Below are 25,217 nucleotides of genomic sequence, written 5' to 3'. Positions count from 1 at the left end.
AATTATCCTAAATCATGATGAAGTCCGCCATTCTTGGTGAAGAAAATTCCCAATGCCACATCCAAGTCCTCCCAAGAGACATGAAAAGCTCCTTGAGCACATGCAAAGTCCGCCCAAGACACATGAAAAGTTCCTTGAGCACATGCAAATTCCACCCAAGACATGTGAAAAGTTCCTCAACCACTAGCAAAGTCTGCCCATGGAGGATGAAAGAAAATATGGCTAACTGTTGGTAGATTGCAAGAAAGTTGTAAGTCAAGGTGAAGTTCTCATGTAAATTTTCCTATTCAAATGTTAAGTCAGCCTTGTAAACCAAGAAATCTCCTTGGTCAAGTGTTCAATAAGCCTTGCAAATAAAGAAGATTCCTTGACTAGCTATGAAGATCGCCTAAACAAGGAGTAAATTTCTTGATCAGCTATGAAGTCCACCCAAGCCTTGTGGCAAAATTCCCAACCACATATGAAGTTCGCCCTTGCAAGAATTAGAATTTCAATCAAGGATGAAGTCTACCTAGGAAAGGGTGAAGTTTCCAAGTCAACATCAAATCCGGCCAAGGTGAGGAAGATAAGATTTAGTTAGATGTTCTGGCATGAAAAATCCCACCCAAGTGCAAAGTTTGCCCAAGATGAAGAGAAGAAGAAATTTGGCTAAGTATAGGTGGATTAAAACAAGTCTAAAATTAAAGCAAAAACGTTGAAATCAAAATGAAATTTGCACTAAATAAAAGTGATAAAGTGAATAAAAGAAAGAATGTTAAAACCAAGAAGAAATTCGCCGAAGTGTTAATACCTTGGAGGGAAATTTGAAAGTTTAGCTAAATGTCAAAGAAATTTCTCAAGCAAGAAGCAAATCCATTCTAGAGATCAAGTGCCAATTCGGCTAAGCGTTGGTGAGTTGAAAGAAAAGTTGAAATCAAGTGCCAAGTTTGCTCAAGAATAACCTAAATTCCTTGCCCAAATGTTAATTCCACCTTGGGCATAAGAAAAACTCTTTGACCCAACATCAAGTCCACTCAAGCATAGGAAATGCCTAAGTGTTGAAAAGGTTCGGAAGTACAAAATTCCAAGACATCTTCCAAGAGAATTTCAAAACCAATTTCCACACTTGAGGTCAAAGTTGGAGTAATTATTTAAAGGATTTAAGGAATTTTTATCAAAATTCTTAGGTTTATTTAGATTGAAGGTTTTCATTCAAAGTTCCAATTTCTTTCAAAACTTCAAGAGTTCTTTCTGTTGGAATTCCTATGATTTCGGACTTGCAGGACAGCTTTCACTTCAAATCATCTCATTTTTTTAATGTTTTCAGGGGCAAATGCTTCAATTTCCAAAATTTTCATAAGTTAAATAAGAATTATCCTTTAAAAATTCCTTCAAATTTTACACTTCAGGATGGGAAAATTTTCATGATTTTCAGGTGAAAGATGTCAACTCAAGGAAGGATTTCAAGAAAGGTGCAAATGAAGTTCAATAACAAACGACAATAACTGGAGTCCAGGATTGTGACAAAATGGAAGAAGGTTAGAGATACCAACCACGGCCATGTGGACCTCGAAGACTTCAATAAAAGAAGGCAAGGAAATATTCCTTAAATCCATAAATATTCCTTGGAAAAGATGAAGATTGATGATGCCAAAATAGAAGAAACAATCAAAGCAACTTCTTCACTTCCACAAATCCAATCCGGAAGCAACATTTTGGCAAGGCATCCTCACTTTTGTCCCTTCCTTAAGCATCTTAGACTTGACCGGAGGTTGGCCTACTATAAGGGTCCCGTAGGTCAGCAATGTGTTTTGGGGACCCAACCGAGGTTGTGGAACACAACAGGGAGCTTTTCGAGCCTTTCATATTGGAGTTTTGGGGTTGAATCCATGGTTAAAATTGAAATATTAAAGTTAGCCTTATGTGAGTAGTAAAAAGTGAATAGTAACGGAGAAACATAAGATGAATAGTAAAAAGTGCCTCACATCCCAGTAACTTAAGTTGTTTTTCAAAAGGGGACCAAGTTCACAATGAAAAATTAGACCCTCAAGGATATTTTATGATTTTAAAGCAAAATAGTAACCCTAAAATAAATAAAAAGGCATTTTGCCTATCATTTGGATTCATTCTTACCTCTCCATTTTCAGACCTATGAGCACATGTGAATGGTATGTTCATTGTTCTTTTAAGCAAAAATGAAAGTTCTTGATTATCTTCCTTCTGTGCTAAGCATTTTGTTATGTTAAATCAGCAATCTCTTTTACGTAATATTCAAGAATCTTGCTTAAACTTCAAACCCAATCAAAACAAAAACAAAAACAAGTCAAACCCCATCCAAACCTACGCTGGCCAAAGACTTATCAGCAAACAAACAATGCACATAACCTCATAATTTGGATCAGATTGGATGAAAATTGGGTTGGGGATCTTTCACCCATAATGACCAGGTTCATTGAATGTGTTTTCAAAGGAAAGGATAAGGGGCACCCACTTCTAGAGTGGTTGCTTATTTCTCATTGGCCCACTTTGGATAACTATTGTAACAAACCCTAATTAGGGCTTTAATGTTTTAATCTTGGCCATTGATCTTAGATCAATCCAGGTTGTTGCTTTGTAATGAGGTGTCTATATAAATCCTCCTCTCATTTGTAAAGGGAGATATTTCTAAAAAATTGTTGTAGTGATACTTCTTAAGTACTAAGACATAATTCATTGCTCAATTGTTGGTGAATTTTGTCTACTTTTGCAAGTTAGCATGGTTTATTGGCTCTCAATAGAACATATTTCATTTTCAAGTTGATAGACTGAATGAAAGATTTGATAGAATTGTTTAATGTGGATTGGATGTGTTCATACTTTTGATAATTCGATGATTTTCAATTATTGTGAAAAGTTAGCCTAAACCAATAAATGAGAACTTAACTTATATTGCTATATTCATTGTTCAAAATGTTGGTGAGTATTAGTGATATGAAAATATTTTGAATTCCTTAGAAGATAGCACCGTTCTTGTGTAGTTGTTGAATTTGGTGAAGCAAGAATTGGTTTTAATTCCACTTTTGCAATTTTTGTCTCTAGAGTTCATACGATTAGCTTAAGATTAGAATTATCTTCCTAAACCCTCCCTTTTGCACCTTTTTTTCCAAGTCTTGGTAGAAGTAGGATTGAAAAGAACTTATTGCAAAATTATTTCAAAAAAAAAGAAAAGTTACAAGTGTCAGCAATCCGTAGAATCTTTAGATTGATTAACTCCTCAAGCAATTGTGTGAGTCCCCCTTGAGATTACCAGCATATCACAATGAACAATTGAGACTATCTGCATAAATATGGAACCTTGGAGTCATCTCTGTGATCACACAATCCATCTGTTTAGCACATAGAAGATTTTGATCAAGAGAGAATAGGATATCTCTAGGTATTATATTTTGAGTTGCGCGTGCATAAAAAACACACCAACACTCCCCCATGACTCATCACCCAACAATCCATTTCAATGTTGGAGACACTGTCAACTACTTTACCCATCTCTCTTATCTTATGATTGACTACCATTCTCTTCATACTGCTGCAACCAAGTATCGAATTTTGTCTTATAACTTTGAGAGGTGGCACTTGACACTCTCCCCATAAAATTCTCCATCCCTTCCCTCCTCCCTCAAACCTTTCCATCGTGTTCCACATGAATCATTTGCATGATGAAGAGCGTTGTGACGTTTTCACACATCACCCCATTGCAAATGGGAACCCTCATTGTTTTGCTTGGTAGCGTAGTTGTCTTAGCTTAGTCATCTACCTTGGCAATAGTTCAAGTCTTTAACCTCTTACTTGTGAGCGGATGCAATGGCCTGTCGTTAGGATGTGATCAAGCTGGGCAGTCTAGCAGTAGTCTAGTCCCCCTCTAGACTAGTTTAGAGTCTTCTCAACTCTATGTGCTCAAGTGATAGGTGAGAGTCAAGGTAGTCTTTGGGTGATGCTTCACAACGCAACCTCTGGGTCAGGTCAGAGTGAGTCTTAGGTGTGATGAATAGTCAAGTGAGCAAGTGGAAATCCTTAGGTTAGAATGTAGAAGTGATGATCAATCAACTTAGACGAAGTGCTTGATGAAGATGATTCAAGGTCTAAGTAATGATAAAAGGAAAGTATACACCAATTCAACCATAAGAAGAAGTCACTCTACACTTGGTGAAATCAATTAGTGATAAGGTCAAAGTGAGTTATCCATTTCTCACCAAAATCCATGCCTAGGTAAAATCCACAACCTTGAAGGTCTCGATGATGATGCTAAATGGAAGTGGCAATGAGTAAGTTTACCCCTTGAATCCTCCAAGTTTGCAAGCAAAGACATTGAAATGATCAACTTAGACAAATGATGAAGTGATCAACTTGAAGTAGTAGTCATTGAGCAAGATTATCCTTGGGTTGCTCAAATTCATGACCTAGGATGAGATTATCCTTGGGTTGCTCAAATCCATGACATAGGAGAAGTTTATCCTTGGATTGCTCAAATCCACAACCTAGGATGAGATTATCGTTGGGTTACTCAAATCCCTGACCTAGGAAGGTCGGTGATGACTTCTATCCTTCACTTGTTAAAAGCCACGCCTCAAGCATGAAAGTTGGCAAGGTTGACCCATGAAGAGATAAGAAACAATGAACTAACTTAATCCTTGCTTTGACAATGAAGATCAACAAGATATTGAGGGTGAATTGATAGACTAAGTGTTGGAGTTGGCGAAATTGAATAATCATGATAACTATCCTTCACTTGCCAAAATCCACGACTTGAAGGTGGATGTGGGTGAGATCATCCTTGGGTCTTTAAAATCCACACCCTAGGAGACTTTTATCCTTGGGTCTCCAAAATCCCTGACCTATCTAGGTGAGTGATGCTCAAGTCCATGACCTTGTTGGTTCACTAACTTTGAGGCTAGACATCAACTTTATCTCTGCCTTAGCTAAATCAGCAACATGGCAATGAGTGCTTGAATTGATGACGTGCTAAAAACCACCATCTTGAGGAAGCAAGAGATTATCCATGACTTGAAGAAATCCACAACCTGTTGGTGAAGTGCAACAATTTGTGCACCACTCGCCAAAATCCACGATCAGACTTCAAAATGTTAAAAATATCAGACTTAAAACTCCAATCAAATATTAGACAATGGAAAGTCAGACTTGAAGTGATTAAAATTAGGCATGAAAATCAGATAACAGAATACTTAAGAGTGGAATATCAGATATATTAAGTGTGTTTGATAGCCTTCTTGTTTGTTTTGTAGATGACTGATAAAGGGAGTGAAGGGGCAGGCTACAAGCAACATCAAGACAAAAGATGAACATTCAAGGAGAGCTTCATCAGCAAATACAGGAATGCAAGGGCAGTGCACGGAATGATTGAGTAATGATGGAGAAGGCCATTTCAACAGCTTAAAGAGGTGTAGCTCATCCAGATACAAGACTCAACAAGGTGGTGAAGGGGTCAAGATTCACAAGCATGAAAGATAGGACGTGCAAAATACAACATCATCTATGTTCACATACAGCCGAGAGAAAACTTCACAATGATGCAATAGATATACTTCCCCAAATCAAGGCGAGCTATCCAAGCACATCAAAACAAAGGAAGAATCCGCCATAGATATCACAGAATCTACATCAAAATCATTAAGGAAGACTTCATCACATGAGAAAATCTCTCCACAACACTTCAGCAAGGCAGGGGAGATCAATCATCAATATAATAATCAAGGTCAAGAGCAGTCAACCACACACTTGTGATGAGTTGCAAGGCATGCAAGTAGTTGAGGTGGCGCTTAGTCGTCACCAACCCAATCATATCATTCCAAGTCAAAGCGTCCAAATTCAATACACTTGACTCATCCAACGAGGAAGATAATTACCACATGAGGAGACACAAAGTTCAATGTACCTAACCTCATCATTCATTGGTGCACATTCAGCGATGAACATGTGTCCTGAAATGTAATTTTATCATTGGTCAAGCATTAAATGTAATGCAAAGTTAGTTATAAATAACCCTAATTAGGGTTTCTATCTTTCAATCTTGGCCATTGATGTGGATTTGATCTTGGGCATTCATTTGTAAAGGGAGCTCTATAAGAGGACTTGCTCTCCACATTTGTGAGGTTAATAGTTAGCAGCCAGATAATTAGGAGTAGAGTAGAGTAGGAGGAGGAAAGAAGGAATTATTCCCAAGACTTGTTGATTTTAATACATGATCTTCATTTAAGCATGGTGGTTTTCTATGTGTAATGTCTACATGTTGCATGTATTCTTGTTACTTCTCAAGTGTTGGATAAAGTTCATTGATCGTGATAGAGTATTGTGTGGATGTTGATAATTTCATAGTTCATATTATTTGTGGTTGGATCATTTTCAATTACAGTGCATAGTTAGCCTGAAACTTAAAATATGCTGAGTTCAATTGTGGATATATGTTCAAGTTGCACCATATTTGGGCATTTGAATGGATGTTCATGATATGAAAACCTTTATCATTGGTAGAAGATTGCATTAGTTTTGTGAACTTGTTCCTAGCATGGCAAAGCAAAGCTTAGTTTGAGGAATGTGTCCATCCAAACATCATCCATTGTTCTCATTGATCTTAGAATTAGATTAGTTTCTCAGCCCTTAATTCCTTTCGCTATTTATTCTCCAAGTTAGGTAAGTCTTCACGTTCCAGCAGCATTCAAGCATTCATGCAAAACGTAAGTCCCCCTTGTGATTCCAGCTGTTGGAAATATTGTCATTGATGTCAAAGGGATTTGTTGTTGTTATTGATGACAAAAGATCATGGAGATTGATGAACATATTCGATGATGCTTGCACATTTGTTGAACATACACAGGTCTGGATTATTATGCTTTACATGTTGGTTGATACTTTTCATACATAGTCTCAGTCTGATCATACAGTGATTACAGTCCCAGTCTGAGTATACAATGGCAGCAGATCTTCACAATGCAGCGATCATGGTGTATGTTAGTCTCTAAAGGAATAACTTCGTAAAAATAAATTACTCAGCGACTTTATATAATACACAGTGTCTTCAAAGTCTGAAGTGCAGGTTGGAAGTATGTTTTAATTCAATATGACAGCATGTTTACAACATGCACAGTTTACAGTCAGCATGTTCTAATTCAGAAACACAGACAGCATGTTTTAGTGACAGCATGATATTAATTCAACAACCCACACAATATCTAACATCGTTTTTATTTAGCAGCGACTCACATAATTTTTACACTTGACAAAAGTGGCAGATTAGAGACAATGTCCTAATAATAAACTAATACAAGTTTCAACGACGTGTTCAAACATAGATTTATGACGAAACAGCACGTATGAAAAGGTGCATTTATTAGAAGTTAATTAAGAAGCAATTCAAAATGAATAATTTGTTTAGACAATAAAAAGGAAGACAAAACGATGCAGCAGTAGTTCTAACTAAACCATCAATTATAGGCAGCGATTCATTAAAAGAAATAATGGAAGGGTGTGATACTTATTGAGGTGTAAATTTGTAATTAAATAAAAACCAATACTAAAAATGAGATATCAAAAGGATAATGTGATTTGGTTGTTTGGAAAAGATACAACCCTTCTATGAAAGGGTATGTGTAAAATACATAAGGGAATTAGAAATCATTTTGGTGGTGTGAATTGTGACGAAAAAAATGCTTAAGAAAAAAGAAGCAAGAGTATATTGAGAAGAAAAATATGCTGATATAAAGGAGAAGACATTGCAGAGATAAGAAGAATACTTGTATGAAAGAGAAAGCAGATTTTGTGAAAAAGAGTATGTGTTAAGGAAGATTATAGGCAAATTCATGAAGCATGTGTGTACTAACATGTTATAATCATTATATCGGTTTTGTGGCAGTATTATTGTCATTTCATAGCAGATGTTGTAGTGAAGATTGTGACCATTTTGGTGACAAATTTTTTATCAGACTATAGCAGATTTATGCATTAAGGTTGGTGCCTCATCTTGGTGAAGTTGGTGATTCATCTTGTGGAGTTGGTGCTTCACTTGAAGGGGTTGGAGCCTCTTGTAAATTGGTGCTTAAAAAGTTGGGGAGTTAGTGCTTCCTGTGGGTTGGTCCTCACAAATCAGTCTAGGGTTTGGTGCCTCTACAATTTGTAAAAGAGATAATATGGTAGCATTCATTTGCCATGGTTTTCTCCCATTTTGGGTTTCCACTTGAAAATCATGTACTTTGCTATGTGTAAGATAATTTGAAGTAGTAACTAAGTTTCAAATCAATTTAAGAGTTTAAATTAATTAATATACTGATTCACAACCCCCCCCCCCCCCCCTCTCAGTATATTTGAGTGTTCTTCACCAGCAATATCACAGCAAACCATTGAGTTATCCACACATCAAGACCTGACAGTAGAAACCTTGGAGTCGCCTCGTATGATCACAGAGCTTAGTATTCAAGAGAATTTTGTTCAAGAGAGGATAAAATACTTGCTATTTTATTTTGTGTATTAAGTGCATAAAAAACACATCAACAAGGTGTAGATTTATGCATCAAATACTACAATTTGTCTTCGCTCACAATCCCTCCTCCATATTCTCTACCTAGAAAGATAATCAATGATTCCTAATATAGAAGGAACATGAGTCTCTTGCCTAATATTGACTTGAACTGCTCCATGCTCTTTTCTATCATCCCAAAACCTTCTAGGGCATCTACTTCACAAAGAACTCCCATATCCGACATTGACCCTCACAGCTAGGTTTTTTACACCACCTCTTTATACATCACTCCTAATAAGCCTAGCATTTGTGTCCCCTGTCACCCACCTCATTTATTCTTTTCAGGTGGTGTCAAAAGGGATTTTTGAATCTGAGCACCTGCAAAGGTGCTGATTTAGATGAATTCCAAGTCAAATTCGTCAAATATGTGGTTGATCCACTTGCCTCTCCTTTGGCTGAGATTTTCAATGAGATTGTTGGTTCAGTATATCCACTATCCTAGTCATAATATATCATCCACCCAATCCACAAATCAAGGATTCACTTGGAACCAAACAATTACAGGAGTATCATCATTCGGCATCACTTTTCCTATCTTTATGCCGCAATTCTGGCCATGAAGCTTTTTGAATACTTAGAGAAAGAGCTTTCACAATCACAAAAGTTAGTGTCATTACATTAATGTTTGCAATGCTCTCTGCACTGCACTTCAAAATTTGATGTCCTAGAACTCAAAGACTTAAATATTTTTGGATTGAGCACAAACCAAAAACAGAAAGGAACCACTGATGTATGCCATATCTATGATATATGAACATTAACATGCTTTCAGGAAGAGTATGAAGCCAAAGTTAAGGTCTGTGATTATTCAAGAAAATAGAAGCCTTCTAAGCCATCTCCTCTTTAAATAAATTCAGAGAGACTTTTCAATCCAAAATATACTCGGCTCACCAGCACAAAGATATATAAAGGACTAAAAGCAGAAGGAAGAAAGCATAAAGCTCGCTTATCAGACCATAGATTGAAGCTGACAGAATGATATAAAACAATTCTACTGAAAAAAACAAGTTTACCTGATATCTTGAGGAACAAAGATCAGTTCATCTCCAAGATTTGCCCAGTGTGTAAATTCATAAACAGCAACCTCAGCTGACCCAGTCAGACTTGAAACATGTTTGACATTATTTATCACATCAACAAATGTGCCATCCTTTTGCCATACATCCACAGTAATGCTCTCGGACATCTTGTTTGAGTCAGGTATTATGTCAGATTTGATATGAATTTGCCCACTTAGAAGATATTTTTTGCCAGTCAGATATAGAGGCTGCAAATGAAAACCAAAAGGTGCTATAATTTAAATATAAATATAAAGGCATCATTCATCTATAAATTATAGTCAAAGAGTTGGCAAGGCACAGATACAACATATTAGATTAATAATTCAGGTTTCTCACCTTCAGGTCCAATGTGTTAAATTCCAATGAATTTGTTCCAAAGAAAATGCATGAGTTCAAGAATTGAAGTGTGTGCGAACCGGGGGTTTCTAAGCATGTCCGTTGCCATCCTTTCTGCATTTCCACAAAATTCCACATAAGAGTGAAGCAATGCATTGAAGAACACTTCATCCATTTGGCTCAGATAGTATTTCAAATTTCAATCTCAGTGGGTGATACCTCGATTGGCAGATTAATGAGCTCTCTGTTTGGCTGTAAGATAGAAGCATTCACTACATGAGTAGACTTGATATGCAACCAGTATCCCTTCTGGACAAATGTTATACCTGCCAGATCAGCAATACCAACTTCCACGTCAATGAATTTTTTCTCCCAACACCAATCATCATCCCAGTTTGCAGCCTCAAAAGAAGGTCCATGTTTTATCTGCAAACACAGATATTTAACATAAATTCAAAATAAGTGGAGAAATATACAAGAGGAAAAATTTAAACACAATCAAAAGAAATCAGAATCATAGCCTTGGTAGACAATTAAAATATCAATCAATTTCCAAGCAGAAAGAGAGACACGAAGGACACTATCTCCAGTAACAAGAAAGTTACAAAACAAGTTCAACAGTGATCGATATGTGCTCATATAACTTCTTTGCACTATTATCCCACTTCATATTTTCTAAGTCATTAACTTACCTCCATCCCAAATTAATGAAGGGGTGGTTATATGATGGTTAGTAATTGGTTAAGCCACCTCTTTGTATTTATAATTTTATATGTACGTTGTCTACGAATGAATTGGTGTGTCGCATTAATGAGTTATATATTGCTTTTTCCTCTACAATCGTACAATTTTGAGTGGATGTAATAACCAACACAAAGAACTTAAATGTATAGCAAGTTAAAATATCTAATCAGGATTAAAAGACGCTCCAACAAATCAAAATAAAGTATAAACTAAATCAAGAAAGCAAGTAAACTAAATAAGTAAAAGTAACATGTGAAGGACATTTGGTTGTGATGTCCTCGTGTCGAGCATCATTTGCCCTAGGTATCATAGACTGGGTATACTAACGAGCAGAACATTTAGCCAGTACCTACAGTTGTGTCCATTAACATCTAATTGATTGAATCTTGGAAGGTGGATCAAATGAAAAAGTTGGGCAAAGAATCCCTCTGTCAGATGCAAGTAAAACAAAACATTGAGAAGTGAACCAAAGATAATGAAACTAAACTCTAACCAATTAAAACCTCCAAAATCTCACTCAAGAAAAACCATTATGTAAATGATGGTCATAATATGAAAACATCTTATTGGCATACAAAACATTATGAATTTTTTCAAGAGCACTATTCAGTGCAACACAGCCATATCACTTTTTAATTCTTCCCGTCCCTTGCTGTCCAAGATAGTATAGGATGGTGTAAACTTCCACACATTATGATGCTTAAAATTTCATTATACATTTATATTGTTGAAGAGTCTTAAAAATTGCATCCTTGTAACAATTTCATCCCTATCATCATTGTAAAAGTCAATTTTCAAAGTTTTGTTTGCTCTTTAGCAAGTACAATATCAATTAGTCATTTTACCATCTATTCAGCCAATTTTGTTACCAAAAAGATATCACACACTTTTTACCAGAAAACAATTCGAATATCTAATAGACTGTGCAAATACCATGTCTCATACAGATGGTTATGTCAAGTCCAAAAACAATGTCATAGAATTTTTTGTTATATTTATATCATGTGGCAATGATTCATATAAACATATTGCTCTCAGCATGGAAAGAGCAAATATAGTATTTATTTTGTTCTAGATATATAGGAGTGTATCTTTGTATATATGACAGAGAAAGAATAAGCACGGACAACCAATAGACAGTATAGATGTGTACCTCAAGATGATATGCACCAGGCAAGACTTTCTCAAATACAAAGTCACTGCTATCACCACTCAAACTCACTGACCTTGAGCTCTCTGAATTTTTAACGGACGGAGAAGAAAGAGAAACAGAAATCATGGAGTCACAACTTCCCTTGCATATTGCTGATCCACGGATATTAACCAGGGCCTGTAACCATAAACATTTATATGTGTCATATAACATATAATACAGCAAAACAGCTGAAAAAAAATGATAAGAACTCAAACCACAAAACTAACATTACCTGTGTAAATTCAATACCAAGAAATGGTCCATTCATGGTTACATCAACATGTGGTGGGGAAAACAATAAACCAGAAGCATTCTCTAATGATGTAGTATGGGGAGACACACGATAGTCTCCAGGTGGAACCTATACATATAAGACCCATAAAATGCCAAAGTCAATCAATCCCAAAACATAACAAATGGTAATTAATCAAATACATTACTCAATAAGCTGTAACGATCAACAGCGTGACCATCATGCAAAAAAACTATATGTTTCTGCCAAAGAACTTCTGAGATGGGTTTAAATAAACCCTCTGTAATTACACTCGACAGCATTAAAAAACGGTCTTCAGCAGCAATCAGTTTTTTTCCAGATTACATGTACTCAGTGAGAAGAATTGTTAAGATAAGACTAGAAGATAGAATGAATAACTCAAATAGTCCAAACTCTTGTCTACAACTAGTTTCCCCATGGTGGGTAAATGCAAATGCAAATGATTATATCATTTTAGACTTCTTATTTTGAATTAGTTAAATGGAGTCCTTATATCACTGCAATAACAGAAACAGGGGTCACATGAAATTGAAATACACTGAGAGGTGAATATAAAATGCATGATTTTAATGTCCACTGATAACTAAACAAGCTCAAATGCAAATGCAAATGATTATACAATTTTAGACTTCATATTTTGAATTAATTAAATGAAGTCCTTATATCACTGCAATAACAGAAACAGGGGTCATATGAAATTGAAATCTACTGATAATTTAGCAAGCTCAAAAGTAATCATGATATAATTTAGCAGGGTTCACTTGATTTTGGGGACAGGGGAATGCGGTTCCAAGGATGGTGAAACTTTTCCTGATTTTAGAATGGCAGGAGGGGTGGCCTCTAATACAATATAAACAACATAATAAATAAATTTTTAAAGCATAAATAAATTTTAAAAAATTTAATACCTTTAAATTAAAAGAAAGCTAAAATTTTAGAAAATTATATAATGTGCTGCACTTGCAATTACATTCCATTTGTTCATTATCAATTCAATAGGCATCAAATATCCGAAGATCTATTTATTAGAACAGTAAACTGTAAAACCCCGATATTGATTTGCTTTTCCTATATTATTAATAGAAATGCAAACAAGAATTTTCATTTAATGTAGTTTATTCTAAATGAAAACTTTCTAGTGTAAACTTTGGGTGCATTCGACGACATTTTTAAGTTAAAAGCAAGTAGCCCAGATTATACATGCTTAAAAACAAAGTGCTTTAGCAGATAATCATGTATATCAATTATATCTAATTATAAATGATATGAATGTGATTTAGAATTCTTGCTATGCCTCAAAACAATAAGGAAAAATAAACAATTGTTTCCTCTTTCTTTTTTTTGTTCAATGTTCTTTTTCTCAAGTTAGAAACAAATAAAGGTTATTAGGGACTGTTGAGAGACCCTAGGGATGCCATGTGTAATGTCCCCCTTTTTATGGCCTTTCTAGTATCTTTGGAAAATCCAACTTTCTTCAAGAGTGCCAACCTTTTTGGAATGGACTTCCGGCAATGGCAGTGAATTCAAGAAATCAATGCAAGTCCCATGGAACTTTTTGAGTGCAGTTTAGACATTCTAAGAGCATCCCACATTTCTTGGAGAAGTCTGTTAGTTTTTCAAAGCACCGATCTTCATTAAGATTGATATCCTGCAAACTTAAGGTTATGTTAGCATGGGCAGAATTAATTGTTGGACTATTTTAGTACTTTTCGCAACCTGGTGGTTGTGCAGAAATATAACAATTTTAATTATTAAGTGACTCTTACAGTTCAAAAGTAAATAAAAAATAAACGTCACTTTATCAGAAGATAAAATAGAGAGACTTGAGGATCGGCATTACATTTCAAACACATTCACCTTTTTGGTCTTGTGGCAAATCAGGCAACATAAGTCGTCCGATACTGCAAAGGTGCATTCACTTCTGGTGGAGATAGGAGTCATAATGCCCAACGAAAATTGAATGTTTCCATATTGTCCCTTTCAAATCCTCCTCTGAACATAGTGTTTGATTGTTCTTAGTCTTCATTTGCTCTTTTTGTAGCAATATTGAAGATGCCACCAAACTATGAGTCTTTGGCCTTTTGTTGACGGTAGAAATCTAAGTGAATGCAAACGGCTTTAAAGGAACATTGATATAACCATCCATTGCCGGTTCCCCCGATGCTTTCTTCCAAGGACAAGTATATGATTGATCAAAAACAATTCCATTATATGGTTGTTATGAACATGACCATCCTCAAAGATTCTATTATCAATCACCTTCCTAAATACTATCTCAATTTCATTTACATCAATTTTGAAAATCCTCCTTATTTAAATCAAGATCTCCTCAACTAGACAAGGGCAATTGTAACTAATGAACTACATTTTGCAAATTGTTTTAGAAAAGAGAGACTCTAGACAACCAATTTATAAAAAGAGAGAATAAAATATTACATGTGTATTTCATCTGTGGTTTTCTCAGCTTGAATGGCTGTCATAGTACGCCTCGGAATATGCAGACAAAAGCAAAAAACAAATCCTGCCCCACCCAAAAAACAAACCAGCCATCCCAAAAATTTGTTCAATCCACATATCCAAGTCAAAACTGGCAACTTATATCATAAAAAATATTGCACTTTTGCAAGATGAAAATTGGAATTCATTTGTGTAATGCAAAAGCTCCCAAAAGGCATTATTGGTACAAAGAAATTTTCACATTCCAGAGTTTGTAATGTCCCCTTTTTGAAATAGGATTTAATAATAAACAATAATAATAAAATTAAAATGTAAAGGATAAAAAAATAAAATTTAAATTATAAATATAAAAAGAATCAAATTAAACATAACCATAACTAAAATTTAGTTAAGTTTAATGACTGGCCAAAAGGCATGAGATGAAATGTTGCGACTCCCTCAAACATGAGATATAAAAGGGAGAAGAGAACTTCATTTGAAAGAGGGAGAAGGATGGAAGAAGAAAGAAAGAATGGACTACGTGTAAGAGGAATGAGAAGAAAATAAGATATTGGTTCCTTCAATAAGAAGAAATGATGAAGGGTTTGTGTCTCTTTTAAAGAGTGGTAATTGTGAAAGGTTGTGACCCTTGCAAAGGGGCAGACATGGTGAAGAGGTGTGACTCTCCCTCACATTGGAGGATATAAAAAGGAGGAACCCTCATTTGAGGAGGACATCCAAGGGAGATCAATTTGGAAAATAATTTATAATTCTCAACGGGCAGCAATGAAGAGTGATGACTCATTTCTTATGAAGATGTGTGACTTCCCATAAATGAAGATATAAAGAAGAATTAATTCACTTGGGAAGGCAGAATTGGAGGAATCATCCTAAGATCAAAGAAGACGAGAAAGTCAATGGACCAATATCTAATATCAGAATTAGTAAGGGTGAAAATTAGCAGACTTTGATATCTACAAGGGCAAGATTTAGGTTAATCCCAAAAGGGGGCATACAGCGTTGAAATGACTATCTATCAAAGTGCTGCAAAGGCAAAAATATCATTTATATGGATATAGATATAGATATGCAATCAAGTGTGACAACCATGGGAAAGAAATCACTAATCTCAATCGCACTAGGTGAAGGATGTATTTTTTTATTGCCAAAAGAATCATTATGATAAAATTGATTTAAGCCAAAAGGTGACACACTATGTCACCACAAGTTTTTGGGACAAGGGGATGAGTTTCTGAGCCCCCAATTTTTCAAGCCATTTTTGGGGACGGCTATATAAAAAATAGGAAAAATTTAAATATATAGGGAATTTAAGTATTCATATGAAAACATGGATAAAACATGCATATATACATTATAGAACCTTAGCATATAACATTTGTGTTATATTGAGAGTTCACATGAGAGTTAAAGTCAAACAAATTAGCAAAACTCAAACCTTAATTCAAAATGCTTTCAGAATTCATAATGCTGAAGGAAGTGTATTGAATTTGAATGAGATTGGTGAGAAATTTGCATTGTTGTTGCTGTTATGTAAAAGAGGTCTGATTGCATATTTTCTGAAATAGATGGTTCTTTCTCTGCACTCTATATTTCTGTTCATTTATGTCTTTGAATATTACTGATATATCAATTGCATTAGACAAGCAAAACTACAATATATGCAAACCTGGAACACACTGAACAGCAGTGTTAAAACTTACATATGATCAGAAATAAGGTGTTTAAGTGTGAAGATTTGGTGTATTGGGAGAGGAGATGTTTCCTTCTTTTTTTTCCATCAAGGGGATGGCCCGGGGATGCCTGAAAAAACCCTGGGGACGCACCCCCGAGTAACCTTGGTGATACGTGAATGTTTTTCTAAGATGTTCCAACGACTAGAGTGGTATGTACTATTCTGAAAGTAGAGATCAATTATAGTAACACAAGTGTCATGTCTTTAAAAACAACCAAACGTCAAAAAGGAAATCATTACCTACACCCTTTGCAAAGCATTCAACAACTGACTACCACATTTCAATTCAATTATAATGTACCTAAATGCATCAAATGAAATTAAGATCTACCAGCCCATAATGACTTCTAGAGTTTATAAGTACATACAACCTATAGCCATGATCACAATGTTTGAGAGACTTAAATCCTTGATAGTTTATTTATATATGATATGTCTGACCTTGCAGTTGAATGGTTGGATGTTGAAGAAGCTTTTTTATATAGGGTTTTGTAAGGACATCTTAATTGTCGTAGCTTAAGCACTTAAAGGTGTCAGTACAGGGGCATGCTTCATTGTTTGGATTTGCAAGTTCTCTCTTTACAGTCTATTGTTTCCTCTTGGAGATTCGTGTTCACAGGACATTTAAGTTGAGGTTTACCTGGAGCTATTGTGATCACTATGTTGGCAATCATTCATTTGTAATATGTATTGTACTTCATTCTTTTCTTTTTGAGTAAAACATGGAGGCTCCTTGATTTTTAACTTCGATGGATTGGAAAATTTGGGAGAGCTATGGAGACTAGATTGTCATGCCCCTATAAAACGTGCTGTTGGCCAACCTTCTCATGATTAGCGGTCATTTGGAGAATTAGCAAACAAAGTATTTAAGGCCAACACAAATTAAAATAAATAAAATTAGTTAAAGCTAATTGTATCCTGACTGAAGAGCTGCCTAGGCAGAATAAGCAAAAATAAAATAAAATATGAAATTATTACATTTCTGGCCGACCCTATTTTCGACCATGCTTGACGTCTACGGAAAAAGGCATATATAAATATATGTGAATCACCCAAGTTATGGAAAGAAAAGGCAGCGATAAAATATATGAAGAGGCAGCAATTAATTCAAGAAGAGACATGGGAAGGATGGTGACCTTGGTAGGGGTTGCGACTCTTCATCCCCTCTTAAGGACTGTATAGGGCAGACCGCCATGGAGAAAAAAGGGGAATAATGGATACACCAGCAGACTTGTGGGAGCATAAGGAGGTTAATCAAAGGCAGATCTTTGTGAAGACTTATAGCAGATCCAAGAGCAAGATTATAGCGAATTGATAATCAGATCTATAAGCAGAAATTGAGTAGAACTAAGAGCAGATATAAGGCTGAAGTAGTGCAGACCTTCAAGTTAATTTGAGGAAGAACTTTAAGACAGATTTATAGCAGATCCTAAAGCTTGCATCAGATGATCAATAATGTAATAAATCCAAGCAACATCAGTTCTCACAAGAGAGCAGATCAGTTTATAAGATAACAACAATCAAGCATATAAATCAATCAGATCAGAGGATTACTATATATTGCAGACAATGGCAATCTTATTTATCCTTGTGGTATGCAGCGTGATAATGTTTTTATCCATAATTCTGTAATGTCCCCACTTTGATATACAATTTAATGATAAATGATAATAATAAAATTTAAATTAAAATATAAAAGAATACACTTAAATATAATTAGATTTTAATTAAGTTAATGAATGGTCAAAGACATGAAATGAAAAGTTGTGACTCCCTCAAACATGAGATATAAAAGGGAGAAGAGAACCTCATTTGAGGGAATAATTTGGGGAATCAAGAGTGCAGATCTGATATAAATAAAAAATGCAGATCTCAATGTGAAAGGTTATGTTCCTTTCAAAAGGCAGAAATAATGAAGAGTTGCACTCTTTCAAAGGATGCTAATGGTGGAAAGGGTGTGTCTCTTGCCAAAGGGGCATACATGATGAAGAGGTGTGAGCTCTCCCTCATATAAAAAGGAGAAAGTCTCATTTGAGGAGGGCATCCAAGGGAGATCAATTTGAAGAATAATTTATTATTCTCAAAGGGCAGCAATGAAGAGTGATGACTCATTTCTTATGAAGAGGTGTAACTTCCCACAAATGAAGATATAAAGAAGAGATTAATTTAATTGAGAAGGGAGAATTGGAGGAACCATCCATAAGATCAAAGAAAACAAGAAATTCAATGGATCAATATCTAATATCAGAATTAATAAGGGTGAAAATTAGCAGACTTTGATATTTACAAGGGCAAGATTCAGGGCAATCCCAAAAGGGGACATTACAAATTCCTCACATATTGATATAGGCAGGAATATGTATGCAACATAATAATATATCTGGTGTATAATGTCTCATATATATTGGATATAGGCAATAATGTGAAACATCTAGATTCCTAGTCTATTCATCAAATTGCTGCAATCAATCATGACGAGGTTAGTAAGAGAATACAAGGAGAGAGAACTGATACAAGATCCTCTTCAAAGTACGCCGCCTCATGGTGGATGGCTAGCAGACTGCAACATGAGACCAAGGGGGGCAAGGTGTATCCTGCCCTTAGGCTTAGATGGGAAGGATACTTCAAGCACCCTATTGTAGCTTCCCCTCCCACCTCTATAATGGGTGATTGTTGGAATGAATTTAAAGAAATCTCAATCATAGGAGGGTGAATAAGATGGCATGAACAGGGAGGGCAGAGACAAGCTCCCCCAAGTCTACCACCTCATGATGGATAGATGGCATGGTATATCCACTCCGGGGCTTAGTGAGAGGATTGCTTTGGGAACCTTATCATGCCTCCTCATCCAAGCCCTGTTATGGTTGAACCCCAATAATGTTTTATAGATATTGTATGATTTATTTAAATTAAGATGGTTATGAATGTATGTTCTTTAACCCTAGCAGAAATGATTGATTTTATAAATTATATATTTTGATAATTATCTAACATGATTGCAGGATCTCAAACAAAATATGTCTTGCTTAAACAATATTTTTGGGATCAAGTTATATCTCTAGCTATATTACATTTCTCATTTTTATTGAAATTGTGATTCTTGGGCAAAATTTAGGGTAATCCCAAAAGGGAACATTACATAGATGATATTGATGACATTTGTCACAGCCTTCGTGTGAGTGTTATTGGTGGACCTCTAAATGCCTTGATTGATTCAGATTTGACATTACCCATGCATTGAGAGTTCCAAATTGTATGTGTATCCTTTTGTTGGATGTTCACATTATACTACAGTGTTGAGGGTTTTCAGAACTTCCTTGTACAAAATAGTGTATATACAAGGACTTGTGATCATGTATCATGTATTGCGTTGGATGTGTCAATGGCATAAGGTCTACTTGTTATTATGAGTACACCTTTGTTTTGAGGATATGATTAGTTGGATGTTTTAGCAACTAGTTCCATATGCTCTTCCAACTATTTTGGTAATTATTGGCAGCAACCCATACCTAATTGTTACCATTGGATTTGGTGTTTGTGTTTGAATAAAAGTTTAGGTCAGATTCATGCTTCTATATGACAATTAATGTGGCATCAATTCTAGCTTGGATTTTATCTTCTGTGCATTAGCATGATGGAGGATAAGAGACCTCTTGTTTAGAGATGGTGGTCACTTTGGTTGTTGTCACAGGCATCTTGATGTTTCAACGGTGCATGTTGGCTGTAGGGATTGTTCCCTTGATGACTGAGTTTACTTTTAACCTCTTATGTAATGTATACAAGTGAGACAATAGTGGCAAAGTTGTGGTGTACACTTTGCATAATAATAATAATAATAATAAAGATATTTAATTGTGGTGCATCTAAAAGATTTGGAAACCACATGGGTTAGGCATTCTTGGGAACATTCGTATATTGTAACACGGGGATAAATATTTAATGTGGTTGTCACATTAGGAAAATATTTAATAAGGGAAAATTTTAGTACGATTTAGAAAACTTTCTACAAAAATAGTTACTATGAGGATCACGGTTTTGTAATCTCATGGTTTAGACACACATGGTTTATATAATACCACTCAATGGTTCTATGCAAGCTCCTCCTAAAAAAAACTAGCATATGAGTAGTTGTTGAAGTTGGCGTGTATAGCCATTGGGTTGTTGGCTAAGTTTCAATCATGCGTCTATTGCAGGATGCATAAGTGAATAGAGGAAGAATGGATTGGGATGTGTGGCTACATGGTTCTCATTTGCTTGTGCACATAGAGAGATGCAACTAAGGTGCTTTATGCTTTCGAAGACTTGCATGGAGACTATGCAGTGCCTTGTTTTCTTATTTCTTGAGATGATACATTGAGTATGTGGGTGTTTTTGGAGGCCGTTTCTTTCCCTTGAGAGGGTTTCCCTAGGCTATATTGTAATGTCCACTTCCTAGGTGACAGGAAGTTGAGCAAGGATTGACCTATCATCGGGGTTCCCGTAGGCCAATGGAGTGGAGAGGGGACCCATACTGAGGCTTGTGGAGTTGCACAGGGGCTTTATGGGCCAATTTTGGATGTTTAGAGGCAGCACCTATTTTTTAGGAGGGATCCCTATTTTTTATGGAATGACTGAGAGTTGGTTCCCGGGTGTCTATGAACCATTCCAGATGATATGAGACCATCTCCTATTTTTAGGGAGGGCTCCTATTTTTTAGGGAGGACTGCCAATTGACTGGCTGACCACCTTTAGGACTGAGGAGCACAGCAGGAGCCCTTACGTGCATTTTCGATTGATTCGAAACAGTCACCTAAATTAGAAGAATCCCTATTTCCTACGAGGACACTGCCAGTTCACCTGTAATATTTGGGCATTACCAAGATTGCACGTGCATCATCAAATTTCAATTTGGGGGAGGCCAAGTGATGGAATTTGAATAAATTAAATGTTACAGTTTGGCTTTAATATTTGATAAAAGAAATAAAGATAAGTGATTATAATATCACTTTATAATAATTTAATAAAGTATCTCAATATTATAATAAACTAAGAAAGGGAACCACCTTGGGCCATGATGGCTAGAAGACATGACTTAAGTTGTTTTCAAACCACTTAAAATAATTAAATAAAGCCTAGGAGAAAAGGTACGGCCAGCACAGGGTTGGATTATTAATCAAATAAATTTCATAATGTATCTTTAAAGTGGCAAAGAGAATATCCAAAAAGCAATCGAACTTTTTCAAGGGAAGAGGAAAAAGATTAAACGTTAATTTGGGCTTTCATTTCATTCATTCATGAAATTATTTTTTGGAGAGCAGCAGCTGTGTGGAGAAGAAATTCTCAGATCTACTGTGGAGGACACAAACTCTTCATAGTTTGGTGGCCCACGAGGTTGAGAGATCATCCAAGGGACTGTTTTCTTCAGTTTGGGACAGCTTATCAGCCATTACATTGCAGGAAAAGGGGATTTAACTGTCTGGTTGCAGATAATAGCAGCGATCAGCACCTTCTTCGAGCAGTACAGGGACAGTCATTTGCAGATCGGGCCTTCTAGAGGTCAATACTACTCAAATATTGCAGTATCTCAGCCAGCCGTACCATTTTGTGGACATGGGCTTCAAACCCTAGGCATGTACATTGGGTTTCTAATAGGTTTTGGAGCTGATCTACCATTTGTATTAGCTGGGAATTGCAAATCAGATCTGGAGCAGAATTGTGGAGTTGAGTTGAGCTGAAAAGACTAAATTTGTTATTCCAGCCTTGTATCAGACCTTTGCATGCAATTTAGGGTATGTAAAACAGCCTCTTATTTGAATAATAGAAATCCATTTTTCCCTCTATTTGCATTACATGTTTTTACGTTTTCATATCAGCAATTTCTTTAGATTAGCAATCATTAAAACTATTGCAAAATCAAGCAAACATCACAAATCACAAAATAAAAATCAGAAAATACCAAAACAGTCCAAAAAACAAACCTCTTATCTTGCTGGTCAAAGACAAATCAGAAATTTTGGATCAGATTCAGCTTGGGATATTTCATATATTCAATGTTATTGATGGTATGTTTTGTTATTTTTTTGCATTGTGAACAGTGAAAACTTGTTTTGCATATTTTTCTCTCGTGAGGATTATGTGAAAATGTATATCATTGCTACAAATTTCCTTTCATAATCAAAGATCTTAGTGCTGCCAAAGGACTGTCCACTCAAGCTATATCAAATAGGGGTTGTTGGAATTTGTGAAGACATTCATTTCAGGATCAACCATACTACATTTCTCTCTTCTATCATCCCTCAATTAAATTTTGTAATCAAGGAGGCTGCTTAAACCCCCTAAGCATTATAGGACTCAACCCATGGAGGAATATACTTGAGTGAGGTAACTCCCAAATCATTTAGCATTTAATCCGTCAATTTTGAGATTTGTGTTGATTTGGGAATTGATGAATAAAGCATTTCTCAATTAGATTGCACCTAAGGGTATTGAAAATTTGGATCTGCATTGCATTGTGGAACCATTGGGGTGTGGACTATTGGAAAACACTCCCCCACTCTACCTTTTGTGTTACAAATCAAGAGGAAAAAGGAAGCAAAAATAGGCAGGTTAAAGTGAGTTAGGTAGGGTAGGGTTTGCTTCTGTTTTACTTACCCATTTTCCTTTATTGCAAATCATCAGGGTCGAAGGCTCTCTTTGGCTATAAATCACCACTTTTGTGAGACCCACCATCATACATACACCACACCCACAACCCTGTTTTATAGAAGAAAATCCGAAACTCCCTATCTTCTGTCTGTAGTCCTATGTTAACCATAGGTTACTCATTATAACATAGGGACCATCCATCACACTATATTACATTGCTGTTTACTTGGATTGTTTGGCTTGAGTTTGACTTTACCCCCATCAATGATGTTTAAATTGTTTTGAGAGTGTTAGTGTTTAGTTACTTTTCCAAATCCTAGGGTTCTTTCTATTATAGTTCTTAGTTTTGTACTTGAATATGATTTCAAGTCTTGCTGATGCAGTTTGGTCATTTGTGGGAATTAATACATCTTTCTTTCTGAGATGTATGATTTTAACCAAGTGGAAACATATTGATTAACCTAAACATATTCAAAACATATATATATATGATCCATGAAAGAACAGGACATATGCACTAGAAATCTTATTTACGTTTTACTGAAGACTTGTCCTTCACATTTGTCAAAAGACCATTCAAATATGAATGATGGGAATGCATTTTCAGATTTTTTGAGACAGAGAAGTTACAAGTGAGAAAAAGTATACTCTTTATTTTTGCGCATCATTGAGACTTTTTGTGATTACAATATTGAAAGAGCTGTCAGATGAACAATGCCAAAGGTAAATTATTTATCTTTCCACATCATTAAGACTTTTTGTGTTTACAATATGGAAAGAGATGTCAAATGAATGATGCAAAAGGTATATTCTTTTATCTTTCCCCATCATTAAGTCTTTCAGTGTTTACAATATAAAAAGAGCAGTCAAATGAATGAATTTTTTCAGTTTGACTAGACAGTAAACCATGGAAATTTTCCAAATTTTGTAAAAGATTATTTTTACTTCAATTTATTTTACTTGGTTATGTTATTCTATCAGTAACATTGGAATAATACAATTTCATGAAATGAAATCATTCAATGAAGTATCCGTTTTTCCTCTCAATTCATGAAAACTATTATTTGAGACCACATGAACAATTTTAAGGCATGCAAACTTCAAAAGTTAATATTATAAAACTTATTAAATCAAGAGCTAGATAGACTTTAATATCTATCCTCAAAAGAAAAGAAAAAACATACCTCAAAGCAGAAGTCACCCATCTCATCTATCTTTTTTATTTGTGGCTTTACATTCTCTGGCACATGTGTTAATGCAACTTGACGCTGCACGTAGGAAACCATGGACTTGTATAAAGATTGTGAAAAGTTAAGCTAATTCCAGATGTCACATAGAGCATGAACTAAACTGTTGATCATCATTAATAGATCGCAATGACAAAAACCTCAAAAAAAACAATTTACTGAAATAAAACAAAAAACAAAACTTGCCCTAGGACTGGACTATTCATGCACGTGAAAAAGAACAGCTAGTTACAACTCAATGCATCAAGAATATAAAAAAGAAAACTGGTCACTAGGAATGGCGTATTCATGCTTGTGAAAAGAAACAGATTGGAACAACACGATGCATTTCTAAATTATAATAGTGATATATCAAAAATTGAAAATCATAACAACAAAAATATAAAAGCTAACTACATCTTCTAAAGCATTTCTTACCTTGTGAGTAAAGCCTGCTGTTATCAATTTGATAGAACCACAAATATTATAATGTGTAGCTTTTATGTCTGGAATTGAAGCCATGTTTGGTAAAACCTGATAAAAATAAAAACCCAAATTAAGAACTCAAACGTGTAGATATTCATGATTTAATGTAGGGAAAATTTATCAACAAAAAACATGAGAATGCTGATTTCCATTGAGCTTTGTATGAGGTTGCAAAGGTAAGACAACAGTTGATACACTCATACAAGCATAGATGTTATAAATATGCTTGTCATACCATGAAATTCTCCAAACTGCTAAATTTGAAGTGTTCCTTCTCAGCCTTGATTGTGTAGCGTGTGGATGTAACCTGATCAATGGAAGCAAAATCCTTAAAACACAAATACAGTAAAGACATTATATAAATATCTTTTTAAATCTTTCTAGGTGCTTGCATTTTGTTTCAGAATTCGTTTAGCACAAAAAATCCTATACAATATCCTATCATCAAACATGTATTAAGAGTATAGTATTATGAAGCAATGATACAACGTGAATACAGAACTATTGAACGCATTTGACTAACATATCATTACAAAA

The 25,217-nt window shown here is 35.3% G+C and overlaps 1 protein-coding gene across 2 annotated transcripts in view; it reads right to left on the bottom strand.

Annotated features, from left to right (window-relative positions):
- Positions 1 to 25,217, bottom strand: part of LOC131065560 (uncharacterized) — a 151,264-nt gene that overhangs the window by 56,577 nt on the left and 69,470 nt on the right. For both annotated transcript variants that reach the window (XM_058000108.2, XM_058000109.2), the window contains exons 12-19: positions 24,916 to 24,987; positions 24,633 to 24,728; positions 24,153 to 24,236; positions 12,114 to 12,242; positions 11,840 to 12,016; positions 10,162 to 10,368; positions 9,943 to 10,056; positions 9,559 to 9,812 (exon numbers count right to left, since the gene is read on the bottom strand). In XM_058000108.2, coding sequence (XP_057856091.2) covers positions 9,559 to 9,812; positions 9,943 to 10,056; positions 10,162 to 10,368; positions 11,840 to 12,016; positions 12,114 to 12,242; positions 24,153 to 24,236; positions 24,633 to 24,728; positions 24,916 to 24,987 — 1,133 coding nt within the window. The remainder of the gene's footprint in view (positions 1 to 9,558; positions 9,813 to 9,942; positions 10,057 to 10,161; positions 10,369 to 11,839; positions 12,017 to 12,113; positions 12,243 to 24,152; positions 24,237 to 24,632; positions 24,729 to 24,915; positions 24,988 to 25,217) is intronic.

This window comes from Cryptomeria japonica, chromosome 4 (genome assembly GCF_030272615.1).
Source record: "Cryptomeria japonica chromosome 4, Sugi_1.0, whole genome shotgun sequence".
In the NCBI taxonomy this organism is placed as follows: Eukaryota; Viridiplantae; Streptophyta; class Pinopsida; order Cupressales; family Cupressaceae; genus Cryptomeria; species Cryptomeria japonica.
The sequence above is the reverse complement of the archived record's forward strand: the minus strand, read 5'-3'. Positions and strand labels throughout refer to the sequence as shown.